The sequence below is a fragment of the Schistocerca gregaria genome, chromosome 3 (assembly GCF_023897955.1).
Source record: "Schistocerca gregaria isolate iqSchGreg1 chromosome 3, iqSchGreg1.2, whole genome shotgun sequence".
NCBI lineage: Eukaryota > Metazoa > Arthropoda > Insecta > Orthoptera > Acrididae > Schistocerca > Schistocerca gregaria.
Genome location: NC_064922.1, coordinates 339693349 through 339714363, shown reverse-complemented (window position 1 = coordinate 339714363; position 21015 = coordinate 339693349). Strand labels below are relative to the sequence as shown.

Sequence of the window (21015 nt, the reverse complement as noted above, 5' to 3'; positions counted from 1 at the left end):
GTTGACATAGTTGTTATGGCCACTGTCTGTTGACAGTATTGACGTTTATTACCTACTTTGACTAGAGCATACATGCTATTCTCTTTGGCTGTAGATCTATGTATCTTCGTATATTTTTTAAATCTTTGGCAATTTTATCTTCAACAGTTAGTAATATACGTATCTGTAAGCCTGAACCTACTTGTTAAGAGCTAAGTGGCGTCGAGTATATTCTATTGTATTTTTATGGTTCAAGTGTGTTGAGTTTATGCACGCAATTATTGAGCAATTTCGTAATGGACATGGGACTGTATCCTGTTTAATGTATTTTTGATCCATCGATGTACGGCTTTGCAAGTACTTTAAAATTCATCGTTCTTCAAAGACGTTTCCTGTTTCTAAAAAGTTCGTGATTATGGTTGCTAAAACTGAAAGTCGTTGAAAATAAAACTCTACATGTACATCTGGCGGCTCAAAATGCTTTTCTTCTAATAGACACTTAGTAAAGAGACAATCAATGCAAACACACATTATCTTCTAATGTTATTTCTTGCAATTTTCACCGTATCTAGCTTGAATATTCATCACTATTTCTTCGTTTAGCTGAAGTTTTATCCCATTGACGCTGAAATTTCTTAGCATCGCCAAGAAAAGTATATAGACTCCACCAGTTAAAACCAAATAAAAATGATTTTAAGATATGTAGACTTTCGTTTTACGACCCATCAATGTAATTATCTGTAAAAACGCGATATTTGTTCAAATTAATATTTGAAAGTTAACGATTCTAAAGACAAACTGGTTAAGAAAAAAATACCGTGGAATTGTCAGTTATGACCAGCTGATTCGCAAACGAGATACTGCTTGACAAACAGCTGAACATTTATTGGCAAAGAAACATAAAATAAAAAATGAAAATATAATATCGCATTGTTTGGTGGGAGATGCCATCTGAGATTGTTCAGCTGCCATTTGCACCTTTCTGCTAGACACACCGGCTACTTGGGACAGTCGATGAAGATGAGATGAAATGATTGTGACAGGTGGGTCATTAGTTGTCTTTTGAAGTTTGAAAGTAGTTTAATTTCTCTAACATTTTGAGGAAGGGCGTTCCAAAGTCAGGTTTCTGATACAGAAAATTATTTAGAGAACATGACAGTGTGCGTGTAGTGGTACAGAGAGGATTATACTTTTGAAATAGAGTATTTCTGCTGCGCTGTTCACATAGTAGCGCAAGGCCTGAAGATAAATAGAAGGGAGTGCAATGATTGACAAGACGATAGAGCAAACAGGAGATACGATAATCTCTACCGTTATTGACACTTAGCCATGATAATTGTTCGTAGAGAGGAGTGACATGGTCGAAATGCTAACATGACAAATTTATCATACACAACCTTTCATCCGAGTTCCAGTTGGCGTCAGCAGTCGTGCGGTAGTCCTTGGGGAATCGGATCACAATCAAGAATAGGGAATATTAGTGACTCTGCCAGCTTCCTGTTGAGCTCGATAGTACCTTTTTATATTTCAATAGTGGATAAAGTGATGCAGAAAACTTCTTACACTTCATCCTAAGTGATGGTCCAGAATTATTCCCAACTTCTTTGCAGGAAAAGTTATTTCTGTGCTGTTTAGGATTAAGGATGGAAAAGATTTTCTGAACTTTGGGGTAACCAGTTTTTTGTGAGCGACTAAGGTTGCTTATGTTTTAGATGGATAAAGTTCCAAATCTATATGTCGACTCTGATAAAGCCAGTCAGTCGGCATTTACGTACTGGATGGCTTTGCAAAGGTTTTTGGGCGTACTCTTAAATACCTAACTGAACGTCGTTGGTGTATAAATGATGTTTGCAATAGGAGATACTAGTCGACACATCATTAAAGTTTGGTGTAATGAGAAAAGTAGAAGGCCCAATACTGATCCTTACGCTACCCATGGTATTACATTCCTCGATTGTGACTTCTTTGCTGCGATCATTACAGAATACTGCCGGGATGTAAGATTTGAATGGAACGATTGTGCAGCACCTGAAAAGAAATTTCGATATTTGAGTTTAACAAGTTCAGTTTTTAAGTCGGAAGTGTGAAAAAAATTGTTGAAGTCCAAGGAGCACATAAGTCTACCCTTCTTTGTCTACAGCATGGTTCAGTCAGTCAGTTTTATAAGAGCCGGCGTCGTGCTGCGATTTTTCCAGAAACCAGATTGGTGTTCATCCAGAAGGTTATTTTGTGCTTAGTAATTGCTAATCTCGTCATGTATTATGTATTTTAAAGCCTTAGTAAATGCTGGTAGAATGCAAATGGATCTGTAGTCAGAGGCTTGGCTCAAATAACTCTGAGCACTGTGCGACTTAACTTCTGAGGTTATCAGTCGCCTAGAACTTAGAACTACTTAAACCTAACTAACCTAAGGACATCACACACATCCATGCTAGAGGCAGGATTCGAACCTGCGACCGTAGCGGTCGCTCGGCTCCAGACTGTAGCCCCCAGAACCGCACGGCCACTCCAGCCGGCAGTCAGAGGCTTCTTTGACAGTTTCGTTTTCGGCTAGTTACTTTCTGAGCCTTTGCTTCCATACTATTGCGGAGGCGCTGGAAGTCGAAGAAAGGTTCAAAATTTTCTTTATTACGGACAGTAGTGGATCGACAAGGAAATTGATCATTTTCTTGTAACATTGTCGTGTCCCTTAACTGCCGAACGGATTTGCGCAATTTACTTCCTGACTGTTGCTATCATCTCATGATGGAAGACTGGTACACATCTTCAACACCGCAATCCAAATTTCATTCACTATTAGTTCGCTGCGGTTAAAAGAGCGTTAAGAGCACCGCTTAGAAATCATAGGGATGCTAAAGCGTCGGGGAAATCGTAAGTTTTCCTGCCATTCATTAAGGATGTGACCGAACGAATGGGAAAAATCTCTAAAAAGCGGAATATCACGGTAATCTACACACCCACACGGAAGATACAGTATCACCTAAAATCGGCCAAGGATGCTCGCCAACCGCTCGAAAAAGCTGGAGTGTATAGGATTCCGTGTACGTGGGTACTACAAAAAGAACTGTCAAAAAACTGCTCGAAGAGCACAAGGGCAATTGCAGAAGAGGGGAGATTGACAGGTCAGCTGTTTGCGGAACATCCTTTACAGCCAGGACGTCACCACATTCATTTTGATAGGACTCAGGTAATGGCAGCCACAAGCGGATACCACGAAAGGCTACACAGACAGACAATAAAAATTGTGAAACACTCCAGGAATTTCAAGTAGGAAGAAGGAGGGCGTGGAACTAAATGAAATTTGGAGTGTGGTGCTGAAGATAATGTGTACCAGTCTTCCACCATGGTATGATAATAACAGCGGACGGCGGCGGTCGACAACGACCAATTGCGCTCGTGTATTCAAAATACGTGATGTCACTCCACTGCGCGGAAGCGGAATTTTGCTGTAGTCAGTAACGAGCCAGGGTGTGAATCGGATATTCAACGAAGCTGCGATCCCGCTTGAAAATGTCCTCGGCAGATGGGGATGATACGTCGGGTTTTAAAGTGAAATCCATTCGACCACGGCATAATATCACGGAATATTTTATTAATTGTGACTAGTATTGCACTGCAACTATTTCACTTTTAGTAATAAAATTTAGATGCAGCGTAAAGATTTCGCAATGGATTCAGTATAGCATGTAAAATTGCCAGCATATTTATTAACCACCTGGAGTAAAACACATTTGCAATGAAATCATCCTCTACAGATGAAGTTATTTACTATAAATGTTCCCCTGATGATGCAGCGCTCTTGATCGATGGAGATGCAAGTGATATTAACAACACACCTGATATGCTTGATAAACAGGATAAAAATATAAAATTTATTGTTAAATATGAAAACAATGGTAGCGTCAGTTCCTAGACTTGAACATTAGCGCGGGCGAGCGCGTGCGCGCGCACACACGCGCACACACACACACACACACACACACACACACACACACACACACACACACACACACACTACCACTCACACTCACACACACTCTCTCTCTATCTCTCTCTCTCTCTCTCTCTCTCTCTCTCTCTCTCTCTCTCTCTCTCTCTCTCTCTCTCTTTTTCAAAGTCGACAGAAAAACAGTAACAGACATAACCATAGAAACCTAATCTTTTCACCCCACAATACACAAACGTGCTGCGTACAGAGCACTAGTTAACAGAGACAATAAAATACCACTGGATAAATATGTGAAGCATGACGAACTCAGCATGATCAAATAAATAGTTCCAAGTGACTTTGATGATACACGTATTGACAACATCATAAAAAATAGAAAAAAAAATAAAACTGCTACACTGAAAAAAAAAGGAAAACCACTACTTGTACACCGTTCACAAGATCCACAATCTCTGTTACAAATTAGTAAATATGTTCAGACTGCACACTATTTCGTTCAAAAGGCACAACAAACTGAAACTCTCTCTCAGACACGACATAAAAACAGAGGCAGATAAACACAGACAGGCAATTACAAAATAAATGGGTGTAGTACACGCAAAGCCATCTATGCACGGCCGGTTCAAGAAAATTTTTGCACACAAGCGACATACCATTTGCTGCCCTACTTTGCCCCATTTTATCCTTGTACACGTTCAGTGTCAGTTTTTGCTACTAATTCAGATATGCACTGAATACAAATGTTTCACTAGAACGCCGTTTATAACGACCCTCTCAGCTTGGTGCCCATTGTTTGTGCTCATCAACTTTGCGCCCCAAGCGGCGACTAGTGTCACTTGGACTTAAACCATCCCTGCATGTAAGTAGTCAAGACTGGGAGAGATTTTCAGAAATTATACAACTATCACACAAATGTCTACCACACAAAAAATTACTATAAAACACTGGCCACCGATTCCAGGATATCGCGAATGATATTAACGTATTTCATTAAATGGACAAGGGATACTAAAAGGACTTACACGAATAAATAGAAATCTTCATTTATGGCACAATACAGGGCAACAATTTGCTAAATGATAAGCTAGAACATTTTAATGTAAATTTATTCAAAAATTCACTATGTGGAGTGGTCATTTCATTAATATAAACCTCTAAATCACACTACATAGTATGTGTCATGGTATATATATTCTTATTTTGGTGTTTATTATTTTAGCAACCAAAGTAATTTTTTATCTTACATGTTACGAAACTTGGAAATGGGAACAACGCAAGCTTGGAGTGTTAAGTGATGGTAGTCCGTTCATTCTCGTACTCTGTGTGTCATATTCAGTAAAGACATCAAAGAGATGGTTTAAACATGCAACTTACTTAAGGTAAAAATTGAAATAAAGTAATAGTTCTGTAGAGGGGCAAATTGCCGTGCATAGCTTCACTGCCACACCTAGCGAGTACACATCATCACACTGCAGAAGAATCTAGAATTAAAAATTACCGGACATGTAATTGTATAGCACCTGGTAACGGAAGCATGCTGCCGAAATGAGAGTCCTCATAAATATTGGTAAAAGCCGTCTGAAGCAGAAAAATTATTTTATAAATTTTATATTACATTCGCTGACATCAAAAAAACTCCATGCAACGTGGATACATTTAAGTTCACGATTATTCACAGTTCTCTTTGTAAATACAGTGTAGCCATTTGAATGATAAATGGTAATGGCACGAACCAATGAATTGTTTTAGACACACATCAGTTTAGTGGCTAGTAGCTGTTATAAAACCTGTTTTAACGAGCGGTTGTTATCTCGTCATTTCACCCGTCATACGTCCTAGACCACACCCACTTTGTCCTGACGAAATATAAAATTTTGGAAAGGATTGTATTCCATCCATGGTCATTAAATGATTATGTTCATTTATTTATTTTACGATAGCCACAAAAACGTTAAACAACGCCGTAATCAGTTTCGATCAACCAGTGGCCGTTATCAGCCTAAGGCAAATGCTGCAAGCGGTGACGTAACATTTCCATTGCGCTGTGTTGACAACGCATTGAGAAACGTCGGCACTTGCAGCATGTTACTTCAATCTGATGATGGCCACTGGCTGGTCAAAACCGATTACAGCATTGTTAATTACCTTTATGCTTGTGTTAAAAATAAAGAGCATAAATAAAACGTCAGGATATTGTTCAATTTTCTTCGCTGCCTGAGAGTGTTGCAGCTGTCTTGTATTTTCAGTATATGGATATCCGTCTTATTGCATGGACGAGGGACTTCAGCTGAGAAAAATTCAAGCACAGATGTATCTTGAGAATGTCTTTATTCTCTCTGCTAAAAGCGTATTAGATTTCCTAGATGCACTCATTATGGAGTTCTCATTACTAGTGCACGTGGGCTAGCTTTCCTCAGCAGTATCTACTCGACGCCGTGCTGTCTCACCGTGTGGCATTGGAGACAACATGGTGTAGAGTAGAGACTTTGAGAAAAGCTTGCCCACGTGTATAAAGGACTCCACAATAAATACGCCAAGGAAATCTACACTGGAGCGCCAAAGAAACTGGTATAGGCATGCGTATTCAAATACAGAGATATGTAAACAGGCAGAATACGGCGCTGCTGTCGGCAGCGCCTATATAAGACAAGTATCTGATGCATTTGTTACATCGGTTACTGCTGCTACAATGACAGGTTATCAAGATTTAAGTGAGTTTGAACGTGGTGTTACAGTCGGCGCACGAGCGATGGAACAGAGCATCTCCAAGGTAGCGATGAAGTGGGGATTTTCACGTATGGCCACTTCACGAGTGTACCGTGAATATCAGGAATCTGGTAAAACTTTGAATCTCCGACATCGCTGCTGCCGGAAAAAGATCCTGCAAGAACGGGACCAACGACGGCTGAAGAGAATCATTCAACGTGGCAGAAGTGCAACCCTTCCGCAACTTGCTGCAGATTTCAATACTGGGCCATCAACAAGTATCGGCGTGCGAACCATCCAACGAAACATTATCATGAGGGCTTCCGGAGCCGGAAGTCCACTCGCGTATCCTTCATGAGTGCACCACACAAGCCTTCACGCCACACCTGGGCCCGTCAACACCGAAATTGGACTGTTGACGACTGGATACATGTTGCCTGTTCGCACGAGTCTCGTTTCAAATTGTATCGAGCGGATGGACGAGTACGGATATGGAGACAACCTCATGAATCCAGGGACCCTGTATGGCAGCAGGAGACTGTTCAAGCTGGTGGAGGCTCTGTAATGGTGTGGAACGTGTGCAGTTGGAGTGATATGGGACCTCTGAAATGTCGAGGAACGACTCTGACAGGTGAGACGTACGTAAGCATGCTGTCTGATCACGTGCATCCATTCATTTCCATTGTGCATTCAGACGGAATTGGGAAATTCCAGCAGGACAATGCTACCCCCCACACATCCAGAATTGCTACAGAGTGGCTCCAGGAACATTCTTATGAGTTCAAAAACTTCCGCTGGCCACCAAACTCCCGAGACCTGAACAGTGAGCATATTTGGGATACCTTGTGAAGTGCTGTTCAGAAGAAATCTCCACCCTCTCGTACTCTTACCGATTTATGTACGGCCCTGCAGGATTCATGGTGTCAGTTCCCTTCAGCAGTACTTAAGACATTACTGGAGTTTACGCCACGTCGTGTTGGGGCACTTCTGCATGTTGACGGGGCCCCCCCCCCCGATATTAGGCAGGTGTACCAGTTTCTTTGGCTCTTCAGTGTAACACTCCTCTGGAAGTGGTGAGGCCTGAGGATGGCGGTAATGTGCCGCCGAAACTGGTCGTCTGAGACAATAGACACTTCTCAAGATAACAGCTGTGGTGGTACTTTTACTCATATGTCTCTTGTATTTTATTTGTAAAAACCGCTATCCAGGTTTAGGCTTTCCCTGGGTACGCAGAACTTCTCAAAGAAAATTTTGCAACGGTTCCTTTGAAAAGTAGACGGCCGACTACCTTTCCCATCCATCTCGAATTCTAGCTTGTGTTCCGCTCTAGTGGCCCTAGTGTTGCACCTGTTCGGTGGCGTGTGTTTACAGAGGGCGCTGCTGCCGCCGCCGCCTCCTCAGCGAGCAGCCAGAAGGGCAAGGCGGCGCCGGCGCCTGCTGCCGCCCCGTCGGCGCCCGCCTCCAGCGCGGGGAGCAAGCCGTCTGCGGAGGACCGCGCCCACAAAGACAACTCCTTCCGGGAGTTCCGACGCCTTTGCGCGGAGGTCGCCAACCTGCCGGCCTACGGCGACAAGACGGCCGCCGTGCGCAAGATGTTCACCTCGGGCACCAGCGGCGGTGAGTTCCTCTGCCCAGCCTGCCTGCGAGCGAACTGAACGCGGCACTTGTCCCATCCGCTCCAGTTGCTTTTTCAGAACTTCATTAAGTACATACGTTTCGAGCGCAGCATTGTTTGTTGTAGTGGTCTTCAGTCCTGAGACTGGTTTGATGCATCTCTCCATGATACTCTATCCTGTGCAAGTTTCTTCATCTCCCAGTACCTACTGCTACCCACATCCTTCTGAATCTGCTTAGTGTATTCATCTCTTGGTCTCCCTCTACGATTTTTACCCTCCACGCTGCCCTCCAATACTAAATTGGTGATCCCTTGATGCCTCAGAACATGTCCTACCAACCGATCCCTTCTTCTAGTCAAGTTGTGCCACAAACTTCTCTTCTCCCCAATCCGATTCAATACCTCCTCATTAGTTACGTGATCTACCCACCTAATCTTCAACATTCTTCTGTAGCACCACATTTCGAAAGCTTCTATTCTCTTTTTGTCCAAACCATATATCGTCCATGTTTCACTTCCATATATGGCTACATTCCATACAAATACTTTCAGAAACGGCTTCCTGACACTTAAAATCTATACTCGATGTTAACAAATTTCTCTTCTTCAGAAACGCTTTCCTTGCCATTACCAGTCTACATTTTACATCCTCTCTACTTCGACCATCATCAGTTACTTTGCTCCCCAAATAGCAAAACTCCTTCACTACTTTAAGTGTCTCACTTTCTAATCTAATTCCCTCAGCATCACCCGGCTTAACTCGACTACACTCCATTATCCTCGTTTAGCTTTTGTTGATGTTCATCTTATATCCTCCTTTCAAGACACTATCCATTCCGTTCAACTGCTCTTCCAAGTCCTTTGCTGTCTGACAGAATTACAATGTCATCGGCGAACCTCAAAGTTTTTATTTCTTCTCCATGGGCTTTAATACCTACTCCGAATTTTTCTTTTGTTTCCTTTACTGCTTGCTCAATATACAGATTGAATAACATCGGGGATAGGCAACAACCCTCTCTCACTCCCTTCCCAACCATTGCTTCCGTTTCATACCCCTCGACTCTTATAACTGCCGTCTGTTTCTGCACAAATTGTAAATAGCCTTTCGCTCCCTGTATTTTACCCCTGTCACCTTTTAGAATTTGAAAGAGAGCATTGTATGGTAGTGAAACATGGGCTGTGGAGAAACCGGAACGGAAGGGAATCAAACCTTTGAGATGTGGTGCTACAGACGAATGTTGAAAGTTAGGTGGACTGATAACGTACGGAATGAGGTTTTGCGTAGAATCTGAAAGGAATACTTGTAAAACTCTGACAAGGAGAAGGGACAGAATGATAGGAAATCTGTCAAGGCATCGGGGAATTGCTTCCACTGTACTAGAGGAAGCTGTAGAGGGCAAAAACTGTAGAGGAAGACAGAGATTGGAATACATCCAGCAGATATCTGAGGACGTAGATTGCAAGTGCTACTCTGAGATGAAGAGGTTGGCACAGGAGAAGAATTCGTAGCGAGCCACATCAAAGCAGTCAGAAGTTTAAGGACTAAAAAAAAATAAAAATCATATGAGCGGTTTCGGTCTTCATATAATTTCATTATCAAGTGCATCTGAAACTGAAAGATATCATTCTCATCTTGTGGCGAAGATGAACTGCGCTAGAAGACATGAGAATGACACTTATCGAAACGTTGCGGATTTTCGACGCAGCTCCCCGGATGGATGCCCGAGATGATTTCATCAGCAGTATACACCGGCAAAGCCTACATTCACATTTGAAAGATATTAGTACATAAAATGATGGGCATTTACATATTTTAGGATTTGAGAGACAATGCTTATGTTACATTCGTGCATAAGTTCGTAGCGTTTTTGTTTTTCTTGTTAGTACTCAGGTTACTACAGGTTTATTTATCGATTGTCGTTTTTTTATTTGTAATTAGCTGTTGCTATTTGAGGTCACGTGACTTTTACGGCCGTGACCTTAAATTTTCGTTACAATCCGCCAAAATCAATGAACATATACCTTAATTCGTGTTATGATCTACCGAATGATATTTTTCCGTTTCCCCTGTATAAATCTTGGATGCGGTGCCCCTTAAATCACCAAACACTTTGGCTACCTTGGTTACTGAAACACCCACTGTTCGAGCACCAACAGTTTTCCAATGTTCGAATTCATTTAGATTTGACACAATGCCCTCACAGTTACACAGGAAACTGTCCTGACCGCGACGGACACTTGCAACGTGTGGTGGACGTTCCACAAGTGCGTTCGTGGTCAAATAAAACAGCCAACCTGTAGGCGTGGGTAGCATCTGAATTCATGTTCAACATTAGATCTTCAGTAGTACGTAATTCAGTCAATCGAAAGTCAGAAAAGGTGGGTTATGGAAAATAACTCAAAGGGATTTTTAGACAGCTGTGATCGTGACTAATTACTAACATGGCGAAGATTCTTCTGTCATGGCCATACGGAACTGATAACGGTGTCTAAACGTGTTCAATTTTCTGATGTACGCAAGTAATTTTTAACGTTGACAGCTGTCGAATTAACACCAACTGAACTGTATACCTTGTTATGTGGCACTGGTAAGAGCTTCCGAAGGGTACTAATTCGACATAACGTGTGTGGAACTTTATTAAATAGTAGCAAGTACCGCAAACCACTGCCCCGATTTCACGAGAAGTAATCCCCCATACGTCTGCGCTCCTATACCGAAAGTAAACAGTCACATGCATGGTTTGGACAAAAATATGGAAACGCAGAGAGAAATGCTGCTTGGACGTAAAATCAGTTGCTAGCCAAGTCTGCAGGTTTCAGTGCTGCGTCTGACTACGAACAGCACTTGGGAAATGTCCTACATACGACGCAAGCCCCAGCTGTGATCAGAACAGTGTTCCGCGCACTTCTGAGTCCATTATGTCGGAGCTAAATGAATTCAAATGAAGGCAAATTGTTAATGTTCGTATGGTTGGTGTCTCCGTAACCAAGGAAGCTGCAGTGATGGGTGTTTAAAGAGGCACCGCATCAAAGATGTATACCACATACTAGGAAAGCGGTGGAACATTATCCGCTAAGTCAAAACGCCGATGAAAGTGTATGTTGAGCGAGAGTGACAGATGGTCACTGAGGAGGTTTTTCGGAAAAATAAGAGGACGATAGCTGGAAAATTATTCAGACGAAACGGGAGTCTTAGTTGTTGTAGTGTGTACTGGCATAGTGAAAGTATACGAGGGGTATTGTCAAGCAAAAGTACCGGTAAGTATTAAATTGTTGCTCAGTGCAGAGTAATGGCGAAGAGGTTGTAGCATCTGACAGTGCTTCACTTATAAAAACACTTGAATGCACGCTATTAATAAATCATCCCCCTGTTTGTCGAGCGTAAGCAAGACGGTGGTGCCACAGTGGCCAGGTTCTATTTCCGCTTTGCGAGATAATAGAAACATATTTTACGCTGTAGGGCAGACCGTACAGTAATCGAGTGTTAGAAACACATGAGGTCTTAACAGGGATATTTGTAGGAGGGGAACTGAAAAGCTTTTAGAATGTAAGATTTGCTGTTGCGTCATTTTCGGTTATATTAGAATGTCAAATCTTGAGAATTGATATCTGGGTCTGTAATAATGGCGTAAATAAAGCAAACAAAGCGTTTGATAATCGCATACAAATAATATACGTAAGAAGACTGGTTCCTAATAACAGTTATGTGACCATATGGTGAAGCGTTCGCATTGCATCTTACATAATAATTTAAAGGAGGTCAAAAATGCCGTTAGATGGGATTGCTTAGACCAATGTCGGCCGCGGCGTGCCGAACTTCACACGAGCAGGGTGTGCGGATCGCGGACGGACCAAGCACGGCCTGTCGCGGCTTTGCTCAGTCCTTCCTGGAACTACCCGGTAAAGCGCCACATTTCATTTAGCACCACGGTGCGCACTTTTCGGTCGGCGCAACTCTCTTCAGTTCGGTAGAATCGTGGTGTCAGCGCTGTTTACCCTTCGCTATTTGTTACGAAGGACGTTCACAGGTCAAATGGCTGTTTGCCCACAAAGAGACAGTCTAGCGATCTTTCGTGAAAAGCGTTTAAAAATGATAGGGAGTGACAGAAGAGAGCGATGAGAATTACCGATGTACACACATCAAAAAAAAGTTTTGCATCGCCCCGGTTCGCAAGACTCGTCACTATAGACTTTGACTGTGGTTATTGTATCACAGACACAGTCCCTTTGACTGTTCAGAGATGTCTCTAAACCTGCCCAAAGATGTAAACAACCATGCATGAGCAGCGCCTATTAGACGGGGGGGGGGGGGGGGGGAGGGGAGGGGAGGGGAGGGGAGGGGATCGGACACCCGATCAGTTCCAATCATTCCACCAGGAAGGAGGTACACAATCGTGTTGTCTGTAGTTCAACCATGACTAGACGGTCAATACCGCGGTTCGATCACGTCCGCAGTGTTACTTTGTGCCAGGAAGGACTCTCAACAAGAGAAGTGTCCAAGCATCTTGGAGTGAACCAAAGCGATGTTGTGCGGACATGAAGTAGATACAGAGAGACAGGAACTGTCGATGACGAACCTCGCCCAAGCCGCCCAAGGGCTACTACTGCAGTGGATGACCGCTACCCTCAGATTATGGCTAGGAGGACCCCTGACAGCAACGCCACCATGTTGAATAATGCTTTTCGTACGCCACAGGACGCCGTGGTCCAACTGTGCGCAATAGACAGCAAGATGCGCAACTTCACTACCGACGTCCATCGTGAGATCCGTGTTTGAAACCACACCATGCAGCGCTGTACAGATGGGCCCAACAACTTTGTGAATGGACAGCTCATGATTGGAATCACGTTCTCTTCACCGATGACTGTTACATATGCCTTCAACCAGACAATCGTCAGAGACAACCCGGTCAGGCTGAACGCCTTAGACACACTGCCCAGCGAGTGCAGCAAGGTGGAGGTTCCCTGCTGTTTTGGGGTGGCATTATGTGGGGCCGACGTACGCCGCTGGTGGTCGTGGAATATGCCGTAACGGCTGTAAGATACGTTAGTGCCTTCCTCCGACCGGTAGTGGAACTATTCTTCATGGACGACAATTCGCTAGAAGCACTACGGGAATAAACATTTGAGGTCATCAGTCCCCTAGACTTAGGACTACTTAAACCTAACCAACCTAAGCACATCACACACATACATTCCCGAGGCAGGATTCGAACCTGAGACCGTAGCAGCAGCGCGGTTCCGGACTGAAGCGCCTAGAACCCATCCCCATCGTGCACATCTTGTGAATGGCTTCCTTCACGATAACGGCATCGCTCGACTAAAGTGGCCGCTCTGAGGGGTCTACGCCGAATCGCCGTTGAGGAGTGGGACAATCTAGACCAACAGTGCTTTGATGAACTTGTGGATAGTATGCAACGACAATTTCAGACATGCATCAATAGATGACGGGCTACCGGGTATTAGAGGTACCGGTGTGTGCAGCAGTCTGGACCACCACCTCTGAAGGTCTCACTGTATGGTGGTACAACATGCGATGTGTGGTTTTCATGAGCAATAAAACGGTGGAAATGTTTATGTTGATATCTATTCCTATTTTCTGTACAGATCCCGGAACTCTCGGAACCGAGGTGAGGGAAAACTTTTTTTTTTATGTGTGTGCGTGTGTTATGCACTCGCATAAGTGACGGGTTTTCCAGATTTGCTTTGTAACGACTTACAAAACAATGCAGAAAAAATTTAAATATTTAGGTGGCGATGAGGGGGCTAAAACTTAAAACGATCGACAGCTTGGATTCATTATTCTGTACATCAAAAGCGGTGTGTGCTAAATTTGTAGGTATGCAAAACGTGAAGACATTGCTGGTAAGGAAAGTAAAATTTAGGTTGCACACAGGGTCTCAGTCACAAGTTTCGAGTGGCGCTAAGTGAATAGTATGGAGACTTTATACATTTCAGCAAATTACCTAGGTTAAGTCAAGGGGCTTGCCTGGAAGAATTTTTCTGTCTAAAACTCGCTATTGTGGAATTTATGAAAGAAAAAAAGGAGCTCAGGAATGAAAATTAGAACGCCCGGAATGGATTGCAGACCTCGCATTTTAAATGGACTTGACTGCACACTGCCCACCGTAAGACACTGCAAGGTGTAGTCCATTGCTTAGGTAGTTACCACGTATCCACAACGAGGTTGCAAAGGTGCTACGATATTTCGATAAACATATATATTCTAAAGGAGATTTTTCTTTTATGAAACTAAATAATTCACGATTTCGTGGAAATCTGAGCGTGAAAATCTGTGAAATTGTCTGTCGTATGCCGACAGTTTATGCCAGATAAAAATTATTTCTTCGATGCGCCAAAAATAATTCAGTAATACTAAAAATTTGTTTCGCTTTTGATCTATGTTGTTGAGAAATATGGAAAATAAAATCAGGTTGTACACAGTGCAGTTGCATTGCCATGTAAATGCGACACGTTTCCCTCTCATGCTGAGAGAGCGCGTTGGGAGAAATATGCCAGCCAGGCTGAGTGCTATAGCACTGGTGCCAGGGCAAGGCCCGTGAGCTGAATTTCTAGTAAAGACCGATCTGTAGGATGCAACAGTAATGGAAGATGGGTAAAACTAGCTCTCAACCATTTTCCTTTAAAGGTTTCAGGAATTACTGCAACCAATTGGCAGTGTTCCAAATCCAGAATGGATAAAAGTTTCATTTATCTTTAGTTACCCCCTGGGAAAAGAACTATTATTAATGTAAGAAAACACGATACAAGCCAAGGTTGGTTTTATTTGGGATTCCAATACACCATATTATTTCCCACTGTTTTGGCTACGAAACCCTAGTTTTCAGCATAATGTCCTTTCAATGCAATGGCCTTACACCACCGTACTGCGAGGGCCTGTATGCCTGCATTGTAACACACAGCTGCTCGATGTCAGAGCAAACGTCTTGCTGCATCAGTAACCTCCCCATCATCCACGTATTGCTTCCCGCAGAGTGCATTCTTCATTAGACCCAACTCGTTGCTCTTTATGGTCTTCTGTTTGGTGGTGACTAACCCATTGGGCGCACACCTTTGAGTATCCCAACTGGTGGACGTGTGCGTCACCTCTTCCAACAGACACATCCAGTTTTACAGCGAGGTGTCTGGTTGTGATTCGTCGACCACCTCAAATGAGTGTTTCCACACGTTGTAACATTGCGTGAGTCACTGCTGTGTTCGGCCGGTTGGCCCGCGGGAGACACGACAGGTTTGAGCGACCTTGTTGTGATGATGGCAGACGCCTCGCACAGCGAGTGCCCTGCTTTTGTTCACTGCCAGGTCTCTGCAGACGTTCTGCGAACGCCTATGAACTTTGCCACGCTCTATTATCTGACGGAAGCAGCTCTCTGCTTGGAACGCACCTCAGTTACAGACGCCATTTTGAAGGCTACGTTTAGCGCCGCCACAAATCGGAACTTCATGGGCGGAAGCCGGAATATTCCACGATGTCCCACAACAAATTCCGCATATTTTCAACCAAAATTGGTCGGAAAGAAAGTGTTGCGGTACTTATTGAATGCCTGTCGTAAAACACAGTTCATCCTCTGCAATTTGATTGCGCAAATCTCTGAGGAACTAAAAGAAAATTACGTATTGTTTATAACTTGGTGCTGTAGGAAAATAATACAAAGCTGATGTGAGAACATATGTTCTCACACACAATTGTCACGTGATTGTGCTAAGCCCGTAGTAGCTGCATCGTAACCACACCCACTTTGACGGAGAAAACGAAGAGCGTTCGCCTGGGTGACGTACTGCCCCTGTCATCGGAATTTTCCGCTCGCGGAAGCTAGCACAACAAACACGCGCATCGAGGGACGAGTCGGCGGTCTTTGTCTGTTAACAGAGCTCGTGGTAACGTCCCGTTCTGCAGTCCTCAGTACGTCACACCAATGTTGCTGGTCTCCCATGCAAGAGGCGTCAAGTTTTCTTCTCTTTACCAACATGTATAAGTGAACATACCTTGTACTGATGGACGAAAAATTATAATTTATGCAGACACGAAAGAATATACTGTAAATAGAAATGACCATATCTTTCTGACGGAGAGAGGGAACATGGACACACTACTTTAAAGGAAATATTGATCTTGGGGTAAGTTGATAACGGATGTGTTGGTCGATCGGCTGGTCGATTATTCATAAACAGAAAATTTCACCGTGAGTTTTAACATAGCAGATTAATAAAACTATAAAACACAACTAAAAGATAAAAGTGAGATATTTAAGAGATTCATACTCGGAGACTTCCAATTACTTACAAAACCCCATCCGCACCTCGCTCCTCCCCCCTCCCATCCCCCCCCCCCCTTCCCACACTCAAACACAAACACGCTTACTCTTACATGTGACATGATAATTCGTGACGATACTCCTGTGTTCCATTATATTCTTCGAGGTTTTTCTCTGTCTAAAGACCTGAGCTAGTATCTCTTCATACTGTATTTTAGAGGTTGAGATCAGAAAAGCGAAAGATGATTAGCTTTATCCATATCAGGTCATGGACATACGACTTCCCGTAAACACTCTTGATCTTTGTGCTCTAAAGCTGTACAGCGTTAAAGTTAATCAAAATAACTGTATTTCAGGTTCGTTTATTACCCTTAAATCGTTTACGCTGTAAATGAGCATCAGCTGACACCGAAATTTCAACAGTCTTCGTAATTCACAAAACAGCAGAAATATGGCGATTTAATGGCTCAAAAATGTCTGATCACCATACATAACGCTAAGAGGCACATTCTGATACACTAGTAGCGCACTAAACGCTTCGCTGACCGCTTGGAACAAGGACGGCCATCAGTCAGTACATGCAGGGAACATACAGCGTGTAATGGTACTTGAATTACGTAACCATTATGGTACCTCTCCTGAACTCTAGATACTAGCAATATTTTACTGTGTTTCTGTAAAGTAGTTGACATATTTCTGAGACAACATTTAGATTTGATTTCATTAATGTAGAGGTACTTTGATACATCGATATGTTTGTTGGAATAATATTATTCTTATGTGTATTCTTTTCATTCGTCACTATGATCTTTGACGTACTTGTAACTCTGATTTTTGGGCGCCTAAGCGATTATTCGTTAGTTGTTAGAGAGTCGGTCCTTGAGAAAGTCAAGTCTTCGACGTCATGTAGGAAAGACGCATATTGTAGTCGGCTTATAAAATGTGAACTTTAACAATGAGGAAGATGTTTTCAAGTATATTTGGATTGTGAAGTGATGTTCTGTGTGTTACGCGATATTGCAACAAAAGCAATAAAAAGGAAGTGTAACTTAAATTCGGAGTGCTGATTTTTTTTTTTTTTACGTCACCATTGTGCTAACTTTGAAAGGTTTGATCTTCACGAATAGTTTGTGAATCGCATCTACAAAACTTTTGAATTTAGCAGAATAAAACCTAGGCCTCTTTGCACCCGAGCGTGGAATTATCACCACCTAGATTTTCGACGATTGTAAAATCATGGCTTAACGAGATCAGCGTGGGAAACACGAAAAGATGAGTGCCTAGTTTATTCATTATTGCATAAAATGACTTTATTAACTGTGCTCTAATGACACCTGCCACATAATAACTTTGTTGTTGCCCGAAAATGCAGTATTTAGCAGCGTGAGCAACACCACAATTATTATTAAATTTTGACCTTTATTGTAGTAGGGTTGTTAGAAGCGGCTGGACAAAAAGAAATGGAAACATCGAAAACACAACGCATTGCAATAGATAATACTGCGTAGGAAATCGGTTGGCATTCCAAACAGCTTCTAGTCGTCTCGGAATGGATAGAGATAGGTCTTGTATTGTTGTCAAGGATTCAACAACATTTTTCCTGCAAAATAGTGGCAACCTCAGGTAACGATGATAGAGGTGGCTAGCGCTCACGTACTCTTCTCCTCAAAGCAGACAACAAAGGTTCAATAATATTGAGTACTGGGTACTGGTGGCCAGGGGAGATGCAACAAACCATCCTCTTGCTCATAAAACCAGTTCTGGACGATGCGAGCCGTGTGAACAGGTGTTTTATCGTCTTGGAACACAGCATCACCATTGGGGAAGTCTCAGCTTGTGATATAGTGGTTAGCATTGCTACCTCTGAGTCATGGGGTCTTGGGTTCAATTCCCGGCCGGGTTGAGGATTTTCTCTGCCCCGGAACTGCGTGTGTTGTCCTCATCATTTCATCATCATCACTTGTGACAGCGACTGGATTGGATTTTGAATAGAAAATAGACTGTGTAAAAATTGAGACTTTGTACAGGCGCTGATGACCGGACAGTTGAGCGCTCCACAAACCAAACACCACCACCACCACCACCACCACCACCACCATTGGGAAACGAAGAATGTGCCATGGAATGGACCTGATCAACGAAAATGCTCACATAATTCTTGACAATAGTACCGCTTTGCAAAGGCAGCTTCAGCCTGGGGCACATAGCGTACCATGATATGGCTGCCCAAATCTTCACCGAACCCCCACCGAGTTTCACTCTTTGGAGGAAAACTCGGCCAGCAGTTGGAAACAGTGAAACAAGAACCATCCGACCACGTGACAGTTCCATTGCTCCATAGTCCATGTTTTACGGCTTCGTCACCACGTTTACCTATTTCGCCAATTTGCATAATTGATAAGTAGTCTTGGTATTCCAGGTCGCCTTGCAGTTCCCACCTTCGAGATTCCTTTGTGCTTCTTGGTGTCGACAGGGTTCGCAAGTCGGATATTTGGTTCTGCAATGTCTTTTCCAGAAATCGTCCTCTTATTTTTCCGAAAAACCTCCTCAGTGACCATCTGTCACTCTCGCTCAACATACACTTTCATCGGCGTTTTGACCGCTTTCCTAGTATGTGGTATACATCTTTGATGCGGTGCCTCTTGAAACACCCATTACTCCAGCTTCCTTGGTTACGGAAACACCCACCATACGAACATTAACAATTTGCCTTCATTTGAATTCATTTAGCTCCGACATAATGGACTCAGAAGTGCGCGGAACACTGTTCTGATCACAGCTGGGGCTTGCGACGTATGTAGGACATTGGACAAGTGCTGTTCGTAGTCAGACGCAGCACTGAAACCTGCAGACTTGGCTAGCAACTGATTTTATGTCCAAACAGCATTTCTCTCTGTGTTTCCATATTTTTGTCCAAACCATGCATGTGACTGTTTACTTTCGGTATAGAAGCGCAGACATTTGGGGGACCTCTTCTCGTGACGTCGAAACACTGGTTTGCGGTACTTCCTACTATTTAATATAGTTCCACATACGTTATGGCGAATTAGTACCCTTCGGAAAAAAAAAGAATTAATTCGACAGCTATCAACGTTAAAAATTACATGCGTATATCAGAGAATTGGCTACGTTTACGAAACCGTTATCAGTTCCGTGTGGCCATGACAGAAGAATCTTCGCCATGTTACTAATTAGTCACGATCACGGCTGTATGCCTTTATGAGTTATTTTTCATAACCCACCTTTTCTGACTTTCGATTAGTGCCATTACAATGAGCTGGCAGATACAGTGACGAAGTTTAGTTGAAATGACCTGCAGAGCAATTTTTATTCCTCGAGTTTTAAACGGCGCAGCATGTCATGGATCCCGTGACCGAAAAGTATCCACTGACCTAGGGCAGCCTTGGCCCCGCGGCATCACGTACAATACGCACAGTGGCAAAGCTCTCGTGCCTGCGTACGATCACGTGACTTGCACCTGAAGACGTTGTCTTAGCAACGATGTGCGTGTGGTGCTGCCTTCTGACACTGCCCCGATAAAATGTCGCGTGGGAAAGCTGTATCGCCTATTGCGTAAGTGCGTGCCCTAATTTGCTTATCACTCTTTATCAGTTCGTGCCAAGTGCGTAGCTGAGAGCAAAATATTGTCTCACTCGTAACGGCTTAATCACGAAGGGTCGCGGCTGCTGTATTCGGTCCTGCTATACGGCGGCATTCTGCTGAGCTCCCTGACGTCATGTGCGCCTCGCTGTCTGTCACGAGACGGGTCTTATTCTTTTTGACTGTTCTCCTTGCGCACCCGAGGAGTCCCTTTCAGGCCGCGATAATACTTGCGATTACGCCGACTCGGGATTTCCGCGGACTTTGCCCTTCATACTGTTTTTAGTGAATCTCTCTGAGACAATTCCATCTGAAATTGTCTAATTCTGCATCACCGTATATTCACATTTCCACCTCCATTCTCTGACTGTGTACGGTGGCGAGTACCGCTTTCGCTTCTCACGTTACCTGTTCATTTCGCGAGAGGTATGCAGTAACGACGACTATAATTTCTCTGATTGTCTTCGTTGTTATTATTTCCCGAGATATGCGGGGCGAGACGCGTGATACATAACACTCGTTTTATTTCGTGGCTGGTTCATGATATAGAAACGAAATTTTCGATAAAAAAAATAAAGCACGCAAAGGAGCACGGCATTTCGGAGTATGTTTATCGATCTTAACTCTTGCGTGAACGAAGATACAGAAGCAATCTTGTTTGTTTTTAATGCCATTACAAAGCTCTTGAAAAGACCAGTGCAGTGAAATAAAGCATGTAAATTTGAACCGAGAAGTTCTAGGCGCTTCAGTCTGGAACCACGCGACCGATACGTCGCAGATTCGAATCTTGCCTCGGGCATGGATGTGTGTGATGTCCTTAGTTTAGTTAGGTAGTTCTAGGGGACTGATGACCTCAGATGTTAAGTCCCATAGTTCTCAGAGCCAATTGATTT

The 21015-nt window shown here is 43.3% G+C and overlaps 2 protein-coding genes across 10 annotated transcripts in view; one reads left to right on the top strand and one right to left on the bottom strand.

Moving 5' to 3' along the window:
* Window positions 1-21015, top strand: part of LOC126355996 (DNA ligase 3) — a 538466-nt gene that overhangs the window by 240439 nt on the left and 277012 nt on the right. For 8 of the 9 annotated variants that reach the window (XM_050006627.1, XM_050006620.1, XM_050006621.1 and 5 more), the window contains one exon: window positions 8006-8251. In XM_050006627.1, the coding sequence (XP_049862584.1) occupies window positions 8006-8251 (246 nt within the window). Of the gene's footprint in view, window positions 1-908; window positions 1023-8005; window positions 8252-21015 lie in introns of those variants that run through there. The other variant, XM_050006628.1, reaches the window with a different exon arrangement.
* LOC126356001 (uncharacterized) overlaps window positions 1-21015 on the bottom strand; it is a 241695-nt gene that overhangs the window by 207609 nt on the left and 13071 nt on the right. The gene's annotated exons all lie outside the window — the stretch shown is intronic.